General features: G+C 41.4%; 1 protein-coding gene across 1 annotated transcript in view; it reads right to left on the reverse strand.

Annotated features, from left to right (window-relative positions):
- antxr2a (ANTXR cell adhesion molecule 2a) overlaps positions 1-9892 on the reverse strand; it is an 82958-nt gene extending 73066 nt beyond the window's left edge. Inside the window, exons 1-4 of the mRNA XM_005451508.4 lie at positions 9711-9892; positions 9391-9601; positions 3038-3109; positions 98-169 (exon numbers count right to left, since the gene is read on the reverse strand). Coding sequence (XP_005451565.1) covers positions 98-169; positions 3038-3109; positions 9391-9563 — 317 coding nt within the window. The 5' untranslated portion in view covers positions 9564-9601; positions 9711-9892. The remainder of the gene's footprint in view (positions 1-97; positions 170-3037; positions 3110-9390; positions 9602-9710) is intronic.
- Between the last annotated feature and the right edge of the window lie 1452 nt (positions 9893-11344).

Genomic DNA, 11344 nt, shown 5'->3' on the forward strand with positions numbered 1-11344 from the left:
GGTGGTGATGAAACCAAAATGAAAAAATAAATAAAAACAATGAGCTGTACTTTTGTACATGTGTGTGCCACTGAGGGTTCACTTCAGAGTTCGATACCTTTCTCCAGTCAGAGGCAGCAGGATTTTGGCTTGGCCTGAGAAAACGATGAACGAGACTCTCATTCTCGGACTGAAAAACAGAAGTGAACAGAGATTCGTTTTAAAGAAACAAACAGAAACAATGCTCTAAATGTCTCATTTAGTTGCTTGTTTTAAATAACAATGGCAAAATTATCCCTGCAATATGATACGTTTTATTATCCTGTGAAAAAATCAGCACTTCTGTCCTTTGTCGTCTTTATCAAACGATCGCGGCCACAATCAAACACGTGAAGTTCTCAGACTAGCTGGGAATGTGTCAGTGTGACAGACAGTGTTATATAAAGCTTTTACATGAGTTCAGTTCAGTTAAAGGGAATTAAAGACGCATTAATAATGAACCAAACAGAAGGGGCTCTTTTAATGTCAACTAATATTAGTGGATGACTTAAAGCAGCTTCTGTGGGACTGAGGAAGTGATTAATAAGACAGGAAACATGTTGTGGTTATGAGTCACGCGTAAACACACGAACAAACACAAACACACACGCGCACGCACACACAGAGGCGCAAATATAGTATAGAATATATATATTTTGTACCTGTGACTTTTTAAGGGTGTTAAACGACACGTTGGACACTTCGATGTGTGTCTGACCAAAGAGTGTGGCGTCAAGTGTTCGCAGTACAGCCAGTGCTGTTTACATTCAGCACCGCTCTGTCATCTCCCAGCACTCGCTCGCCGGCTCATGAATTATTAATAATTTATTTTTTTAAACAAACATGGCTGGTTTCTGAGTCCTGTACACAGCCATGGTGACATTCCCCAAAACTGGGCTTAATAAAATTACATTAGAACTGAAATTAAAGACATAAAGCGAGAAATACATGAAATAGAATATATAAAATTCCATATATTTGTACATGGACAAAAGCTCTGACTAAGCTGGGTTTGAAAAATGACAAGATCTGACCAGTACTGGGGGAATTATTTAGTTTTAATATTAAAAAACAATGATTCCTCAATATTTTCATTTAAGCCAACATGAACTACAAGTGCATTTCTTTAGTACGGTGTAAGGTTTCACTATAAAATTCAGTTAACAAACTAAAATCCAAAGAAGCTTTAGGTAACCACTAGCAGGGCGTGACACGTTTTCACTCGTGCTCACTAGAATACTGAAATCAATCACAACGGCGTGATGGGGTTGTCGGTTAAAAGGAGCACAAAATATCGAGCAGGCTAATTAAATATTCACTAAACCTTTAGAGAACATCTACAAGGGATTTTTTATTTTAAAAATACTAATGATGAAAGAAATATTTCTGCCAACAGCCGCCTAAAATAGGATTACAAGGAAGTGGGTTTGAGAAGTGACCGCATTGAGAGACATTCATGCTAAATGTGGCGTTCACTGTAACACATTTTCCTGTTAAATTAAAATAAAGGAGTACTGGAAAAATAGACGTGTCATCGTGAGGCTGGTGTCCTACAGTTTAGCTTTTCAAGCATCAACTGTTTGATGGTGTAAAAAAGACCAGACCACAGACAAACTGCGAGCTGCAGAGCGAAACGTCCAAGTCAACTGAAAGACAGAAGTATCTCACGCTGCAAGCTTGACCTTAAAGTTTTTATCCTGTGCATAAAGGTAATAGCGATGCGATAGAGCTCGTCGTTCCAATCAGCGACACAATTTAGGGTGAAAAACATCGTGCAACCGTGAAATCACAGGATGCTATAAGTAACCAAAGTAAGGGTACTTCTGCGTCGCTTAAACAGTACTCTGGTAAGTATTCAATTACATGCACTCGGTTACTTCCCACCTCTGCTACAGACAGAAAGCACACGGATGCCATCCCACAGAGCGAGTTAAACTTCAGATAATTAAGTGTTTCCTTCAGAGATCCGAAGCCTTCAGAGCATAAGGAGAGGTGCTGATATTTCTCACCCACATGACACATGGCCCAGTCGCGATCCTCCCCCGCAAAGATAGCACAATCTTTAAGCCACACGGCCAGATTTGGCAGGGAGCGGTAGCAGCCGTATACATCCACATCCTGTCTGCAAGTTTCAGGAGTCATATGTGGACTAAAAACTAACCGCGCGCAAGTCACAGATGAGAAATCGTGGGTGGTGACTTAACGTCGAACTTTAGGTTTTCACTGGAGCTTAAGATGTTATTTGGTACCTCTTTAGTAATACTGGGATCTTTTCTTATTTCTAAGAAAGACTTGGGATAAAGACGCAGTTGATGCCAAGGACAAATCAGAGGGTGGTGTTGGGTTTTTTTTTCTTTGAGAATGGTGGAGAGGGGGGTGATGAAGTAGTCCAGTTTGCTCCACATGGCGGAACAGAAGTGCTCTTGGTGAGCGAGCATTGTTTAGCAGATTGTCCTCATCGCCTTCCAGTGTTCTTTTGCTTTACTGTACATTGTCTGCCTGTCAGCCGTTCTGTGGTGGAAGCAGGGGATAAGTGTGGAGCCGGACCCCCCCTGGTGCAAATGGCCATTCTCACAGCCCAGAAGACTGCTCCTCTCTGCCACCCACTCCCACCTGGTGCCTTTGCTATTTTCTTCAACCAACCACTTCATTCTGGCTGGGTCGCTACCGTCTGTACTGTGCTGGCAGGCGCCGTTTGACTCAAACGTTATGCAAGCTGAACGTTTCAAGCCGGTTTCTGCCGTTTTGTCTTTTTAATGAATTATGAGCAAGACGGATGCCATAGATTCTGCACAATGATAGTTTGTAAAACAGGTGGGAAGTCATTTAAATCAGTGCAACTGGCTGGAAGTAACGGTGTGAGCGCTTGAGTGATAGACATTTATCCCATAAAACCACCATGCTGATGTCAAACAGATGTAAAACAGAATAAAAGGCCTTCTTCCATTTTCCCCAACTTATTCCTCTTTCTTTTTAAACATCCATAAAATGTGAGAAAATAGGAAAATATCATACTCGCCTCACAAACCGGTCAGTAAGGTTCTTCACAAAGGAATATATCTCACGCCAGTCATTAGCAACGCTTCCAGACCTGAAAACAAGAAAACAACAGTCAGCTCACAGCTCATCGGTTGCAGCAGATTGTGTGCTGGGGAGTAAAATACTGTACAGTATTTGTGCTTTGTACCACAACCACAGTTGGACATTTAACACCAGCCACATGCTGGATAATTGTGCAAAGTCTGTGTACTACAGCAGCCACTTCAGCTGTTAGAATCCTCGAACGTTCACACGAGGCTTGCCTCTCTACAAATGTAGTTGGCCAACAGATCTGAAATTTAACAGGAAGTTACCGGGTAGAGGTTGAGGCAACTGAATGCAATTTAACTTAATAACTGGATTAAGTGCAGTTTGTGCAGTTTTGTAACACTGGAGTTCTCCGATGTCTGACAGGCCCGTGTCGTGACATAGATGAGAAGTGCAGAGAAAGATGGAATAAGGTGCGAGTGCTTGTTCTACTGTCTTTTGTCTCATTAAAACTAATTAAGTGTTGGTAATTGCCAAAAATGACACATAAATTTTCCAAGGTGGGTGTGAACCTATAGCCCTTGGCCCCTCTCACCCCTCAGTAAGTCGGTCTGACCACAATGAACAAAGTGTGTAAAATGTGCCCTTGATATAACGACAAAGAGGTAATTAAACCAATAATTACAATTCTATGTATGTACGGAGAACATAAAAAAGAAGAGTTTGACCGTTAGGAGGCTCATCTTTCATGCCACCTCTTTCTCCTCCCTGCTGCCCATAGACAAGGTCACACACAGCGGAGGAAGGAGGCAAGAATAAAGAAGTTTCACTCTACTTTGACAACGCTGGTGACTCTGCATATAATTACAAGACAGTTCTTTGTGGCTAAACATTGGTTTAATAGTTAAAGGGATGAGAATCACCTCTGGAGGATCTCAATGTCATCGTCTTTGTTCAGTGCGATGCTTGGGTTTAATGATAACTGGCTGGAGCAAACAAACAAGTTTTAAGTTGTTGTCATCTTTGGTTTTAAAAAAATTATAATGAGCAATTTTGAATGTTTATTTGCATTAAGCTCCCAACTTAATCTACTTATGTGTTCATAACAATACAAAAACATCTTATTCTAAGTGTTTTCTTTTTGGTGTATTAACATTTGGGTTTGCTCTTGTAACCTGGTGCCAAAATTCACAGAGATTAATTTGCATATCTTGATGCGTGCTCAATCATCCAGGTAAGTAAATCCCAAAAGTTGATTCTGTTCATCTGGACGTTTTCAGTGGGAGAAACATTTCGTCACTCGTCCAAGTGACCTCTTCAGTCTCAGCTGACTGCAGGTTTCCCCAGGAACTGACCTCCCAGCCCATTGTTCCTTCAGTGGGCTGTTTCAGTCATTGTACTGTTTATAAGATTGGGGAAACCTGCAGTCCGCTGAGACTGAAGAAGTCACTTGGATGGAAGTCACTTCCACCAAGTAACCAAATCAGTAATTTCCATCTCCTGTTTGCTCTTCCTGTGATATGGAGTCTAACTAGCGAGCGCTGCAGGGTCATACAGCATCAGCTGATAGTATCTCCTCCTTCAACCTGTTTTGATTAGCTGGTGTGTTGTTGCACCTTTTGCAGGGATTTTCTTGCTTTTGGAGTTTGCAGAGGTCGCTCTCATAGTGTTGAGCTAGCCTCCATTTTAAATAAACTATCTCAGAATGATTTAACAGGCTGGAAATACCTGTCTTTTATGTTCATAAATCTTTAAGGCTAATACAGCTCCAGGTGGAGTGTGCTCAATCCACTGGTTACAGAATAGAAACCATTTCAATCAGTGTTTGGTTTTCTTTGACATCACACTGAGGATGTACAGGCTGGTTGCCAAGTGTGAATGGAAAAAGATGAAAAGTGAGGCTAAAAAGTGAAGCTAGTGCAGAAGTGCCACCAACCAGCATTTTATCTAATGGCCTGCAGTGGTGACTGCACTACTGGAAGTCTATGGGAAAGTAGCTCTCAGTTCTCTTGCTCTGTACTTTCAGTAAACACTTGCCCGATGGGTTTTTGGACTCAACTGCTAGTTTATAAAACAGGAAGCTCACTTGTAAATGTTGGTTCCCTAATAGAGTCCAAAAGGATTATGATTTGTGTTACTGTGTGACTGACAGATGCTCTGAAAAGGGTTTTGAAAGAAGAAAGTAAGGCACTGATTGCTGCCACAAACATTACTGCACAGTCTTATCAGTTCAACCAGGAAATCCTAAAGTAGAGCCATCATAGCTGCACAAATAAAGTAAACTTAGAGATACTGCAAGCTGACAAGTAACAAACACTAAAGTTCAGACTTTTTACATTTCAAACATGTAAACTTGCATTTGTAAATCCAACAGATTCGGCAAATTTATAAAAAAGAAATGCTGAACCAGCAAAGCTGTGTGCACGCCGTCAAAACTGTGCCAAAAAACTTTGGTCATCATCCTGTAATTATGCAATTTTATCCAGGGCAGGGTGGGCCAAACACAAAACGGCCAGGCGAGCAGTGTTTCAACTCAACATGATGGCACATGTCCAAGCCGTGGGAGGATGGGATTAAAAACAGTTGCTGTCAAGGCTGTAAACTCTCCTTCATATACAGGAGGTCTTTTTGCATGGCACTACTTCTGCAAAGCAGTTTTGCTGAACTGAATATGGCTGTGAAGTCTCTGCATGTGTGATGTCTGCAGCAGGGCTGTGAGAGAGCGAAAGACAGGAAGTAACGCAGCATCAACATCTGCTCGAAGCTGCTTGCACTGGGTTTGTCGGTGCACCATAAGGGTGGTTTTGATGGTATTCGAGGATAAGAAAGGTTATATGTGTTAAAACTCACACTAGTTGATGCTGTCACATAAAAAAGGTTTTAAAGACTTAAGTCAAGACTTTAATCAATGACTAAAAGACATTAATTAATTGATTAGAAGATGCTCTGCTGTCACATCAGATAGTTGTTGCTATGGATACTGAAACAATGAAACAACACAGCAACAGGTGAGAAACCTTCATTCTTCCTCTTCTCAACATTTCAGCATTTCCCAGAATGATAACATTATAAAAAGCCCATGACATGTTATTGACATGTTACCAACTATGCTCTTTAAACATAGCATAGATGTTATGGTTAAAGTCTGGTTAACGTTCAGGGTGCGAAACTACTTGTTCAAATTTGGATGAGGTCACGGTAACGCTTGTGTGGTGGTATGAGGTTTGTCACAGTACTCGCTTCACCACATGCAACCACGAGGCACTGCAATACTCCACGTAACCAAGACACAGCCCGAGAGTATCATTCACTTGAGCGGTCACAGCCCAGGCTTGATCTCGAGTTCACTTGTTGTTTTTTTTACATATCTGACCTTAGTCCCGAACATTTATCAAAGTTTTTTACAGCCGAACAGCCAAACAGAGGCCTTTTTCAAGGCCTGTCATGAAATCTCCAGAGACATAAACTGTAAACTGCCAATGCATCATAATCATCATCTGCTGTTTTTAATTCATCCAAAGTTCCTGCAGCTGCAGACCAACTGAAGGCTCTACATTACATTAAAAGGCAATCCCAGTTTCCATTTCCACTTTTTAGTTATAGTTCAGATTAAAACTTCACACTGAAAACTAACAGGAGATTAGACATGCAGCTGACAACAAGCCAGCTAAACAACAACAGCTGGTTAGAAGGTAAAATTATATCAGCCGAGTCTAAATGTCTCTGATAAGCAGTGCTATTACATCCTCACATTGTATGAGAGTTTATTCACTAAGTGTCTGAGTCCAAAACTTCAGAAACGCCGGCTCACAGTCACTGACAGAAAGGTTCAGGATATTCACAACATCTCACCTCAGTATCAGTTCAATTCAATTTTATTTATACAGCATCAAATCACAACAACAGTAGCCTCAAGGTGCTTTATATTGTATAGTAGACCAACAATCTTATGACCCCCTATGAGCAATCACTTTGGCGACATCAAACTCCCTTTTAACAGGAAGAAACCTCCGGCAGAACCAGGCTCAGGGAGGGGCGGGGCCAACTGCTGCGACCGGTTGGGGAGAAATAAGGAAGACAGGACAAAGACATGCTGTGGAGGAGAGCCTGATATTAATAACAAGTATGGTTCAGCGCAGAGAGGTCTATTAACACACAGTGAGTGAGAAAGGTGACTGAAAAAGAAATATATGGTGCATGATGGGAATTCCCCAGCAGCCTACACCTACTGCAGCATAACTAAGAAAGGATTCAGGGTCATCTAATCCAGCCCTAACTATATGCTTTAGTAAAAAGGAAAGTTTGAAGCCTAATATCAAAACCTGAATCATTGGACAAAAGTGAGCTCCACTGACTTTCACAAGGCTTTACATATTTGCATATTACAGTTTTGCATATTGACAGATGAAACAAACAGCAGACTGACAGTGACTACAGATGACTGGGGGTCAGAGTTGTTTGTCCTACAGTGACCACCATAACTAGGATTATCTACTTGAATTGGGAGGTGAAAGAAAACACAACTTATTGATTGCAATCTGCAAACTTCTGAGCAGTGAGATTTTACACACTGCCCAATTTCAAAACCCTGTGATGCAGCAGCAACAGAAATGAGTGAAGTTACTAATCTATCATCCTTTGTCATGCTGTAATTCATGTGATACATCATTTAAACTGTTGTGCAATTTGCCTTGCATAACTATGTACATGACTCTTAAGCCACAGTTAGGGCTGACATATTTGCTGTTGTGAGAATGAACGGGATGCTAACACAGTATATATAACCTTTTATACTTCCCCGACCTGCTGTAGTCTTCTCCTAAATGTATCAAGAAAATAAAGACTGTTATACTTCTGGAAAAAGAAAATGTGATACAGAAGCAGGTTTTATCACACTAGTAAACTCCTGCCAGGATCTAATTGATGCATTTTTGAGATATCAGTAGACCTGAACACAGACTCGTGCCGGCAGCTTATTCACTTTGAATATGAACCAGTCTCCACTTGTAGCAGACTCCAAAGAATGTAAAAGATATCCAGCTAGCCATAACAACACCAAAGTAAGCATGTGCCAGGAGTGATCAGTTTGCACGCTGTCATGCATATTCCTTCTTTATACTGTGAGTCTTGGCAAATGAACTTGTAATCACCTTTAGTGATAAGGTCTTTTACATCCACAGCTTTAAGCATTCTAGCAAAACAACAGTATATTCAAAGCACAGGGAAGCTTCATTAGAGCTGACTGTATCCATCAGTCGCCTCGCACACACAAACTTCAGCAATAGTTAGAAATCCACTTTGAATCCCAGCCAAACAACTTGAGTGTTGTTGATGTTACCAGAACAGATGACATCTTTGATGCAAAAACTAGATGACTCCTAACTGTCTCTTTGCAAACATGAATTTAAAACATGCATGGATGTGTGTGTGTGAGACGGCAACCAGACTGGACTTTGTTAGCTCCATCACTTCACAGTTGATTATTGTGTTTCAGTTGTATAGTTGACCATAACATGTCAATTCATTTTTACCATAACTCGCTCCATTTTAAAGTGCTTTAGTTTGTTACGTTTCCCTCCCCCTGTCCAATCCCACTTCTGTAACAACACATTTTTACCCCAGTCAGCCAAATCAGCATTAATGGGGCCTGCTGCTGATGTCAACAGATGGGATTCAGGCAGAGGTAGTTCAGGCCAGGCCACTCCAAACTGGATGTTTGGATATTAAAACTAAGACTTCATCAGCTGCAAAAACTGCCAACTCTCACATGGGAATCCATGTGACCCCCTTGGGAAATAAGAAAATAGCTAAAAGTGCCATTCAGTACCAAAACAGCATCACATATAAGTAGATTTATTTTTTTAAATGTGAAAAATAATAGATAAAATGAAATAAATGGAATGAGTAGAGAGTATAAAGTTTGCAGTGAAACTAAAGTGGAGTAGCAGGCACCAATTGGGGCCCATCACTTTAAACAACCCTTTGCCCCCCCTCCCTTAGGTAAGCCCCTGGCTGTAGCACTTCATCTCGATAACGCATGCTGACCCGAGTGTTTTTTCGGCCAGTAACAGTAACCCACTGTAAACCTTATAGTGCCACAAATTTATACGAAGTCTGCAAAAAATACAGGATATGTTGAAAACTCATATTCCTAATCAGGTCGCAGAAAACCTGTCCACCCAAACCAAACTATCCCACCATCATCCCAGGGGCGCACCGGCTCGTCCTCCACAGGCAAACACCAGAGTTCATAACAAAAAGCAGCTACACGCATGCATGCTGCTGCAGCACGATCAGACAGGAGTCATCTAGAGTTCACCAGCTCTGTCTGCACTTTTCACTTACTTGTCTAAAACAAAGTAGAGGTCGTACGCTCCGTGACATGACGCTTCTTCTGCCCAGCAGGACGAGGCGAACAACCCGAGCAGGAGCACCGCGACCGCCGCCGAAGTCCAGCCGCTATGTCCACGCACAAGTTTCTCCTCCGCGCCAAAATATCGTGACAACTTTTCCCGCATGTTTGCGACACAGAGAAACGATAAGGAGTCGATGCTCGCTGAGAAAAATCAAAGTTTAAATGAGTTTTCGGGGAGGAGGAGCTGCATGTCAGACTTCTCCCAAAACAACCAAGTTAACAATTTGAGCAACAAAATCAAGGAAATCACCGTCACGTCACGTCACCGGTGAAGTTTCTACATCGTTGTGACTCACTGCTCACTCACATCCTCAATAAAATCAAACCTGGCGACAAAACACGCAAAACCCCAGACGGAAGAAAGCCCAAAATCTCAGCTTTTACCAAACTTCACCGAGACAAACTGTGGGAACTTTGAGCTTCCTTCAAGAGCTGCTCAAAAACTCGTACTGCTGAGTGCTGGAAATTAATCGCTTCTTTCGAAGTTCCTGCTTCGTTTTACAGATGTGCCCAGAAAAGAGCTCGTGTTGAATTTAACAAAGCTGGTAAATGGAGAGAAATGTTCTTAATAAGCACACAATAGATGCTTTATTAAGCGGTGGAAAGGAATATTACTGTTACTGTTTTGTAAGTAAATTGCAAGACATTTGCCTTTTTTAGGTTTTTTAATATGAAAATATAAAAATATGCAGATTAAAAGTGCTCATCTTCCCGAAGGCCATGCCATCATCACTCAGGTCCATCATTTTACTGTAGCCTACAGCCTGAACGCACTGAAGGTGTTTTAACCTGGACAAAATGGACAAAATCATAAAAATGTAACCATCCAAGAAAAGTGACAGGTCAAGCATATAACTTTGATCATCCAGTTAAAATACACTGTGCTGCTGGTAAACCTGTCCAGCCAGTCATTCTGCCCTAATATTACTGCAGACCAAACACCCACCTGCCTGCCTCCTCCCACTGAAATGGCGGCCCTGATGTTACAACCTTTAAAAAAAGAAAACCAATGTTTATTTCCTCCAAATTACCGTCTACAAACTACAAACCGTCCCATCTGATTAAGCATCCGCAGGATAAGCTGGAACAAACCAGATACAAGGAAGTCCACCCCACACAGCCCACAGGATCCACTGATCCACTGCCAAAGTTCCTGAACGTGCTCGGAGTTAACGAATGGTTTTAATGATGTAGCTGTAGGCTGTTAAAAAATAAACAATAAATATGACATCACCACAAAACTGCTCGCGACTAATATGGTGCTGATGATGAATGTGTCATCCACTGACCTTTTTTTTTTTTCTAACGTTTGCCCAACTTGGGTAAAGTGCTGTTATTCTGACGGCACTTGAAGGCGTCATCAGCCTCAAGTCCAGTCCAGTGCGCATGCACGAGATGGAACCAGCTGTTTCTTATGCAGTGCTGGAGTTCCTATTGCACACACCCAACATCTGTATCACCTTATGAAGAGGACTACACAATAATGATCACATAAGAAGGATAAAGAATGTTTTTGTTTTTGCTCTGCTGAGATGTCTCATCTTTCAAAAACCGCGGAGAGACATTTCAAAAGACTTGGTAACCTGGTGAAAAAATGTGTGTTTTTGTTGCTCTTAAACCAAATGGATATAGTTAGCTATTTTGGCTCCAAGGCTCCAAAGCTTCCTGTGGCACAGGGAATCTATGAAACTGAGAGAAATGATTAATGATTTATGTTTTCAGGCTATGAAAGCTGAAATAACCACACATCCTTCAGCTTCTCCTTTTCTCATAATGACACAATTTCCCTAAATTCTTATGACATCTGAGTTAAGAGGCTTTTGTTGGAGCACTAACATTAGCTTGGCTGCAACATGCTTCATTTCAAACTGTATGAACACGTGG

The sequence above is a fragment of the Oreochromis niloticus genome, linkage group LG12 (assembly GCF_001858045.2).
Source record: "Oreochromis niloticus isolate F11D_XX linkage group LG12, O_niloticus_UMD_NMBU, whole genome shotgun sequence".
Classification (NCBI taxonomy): Eukaryota; Metazoa; Chordata; class Actinopteri; order Cichliformes; family Cichlidae; genus Oreochromis; species Oreochromis niloticus.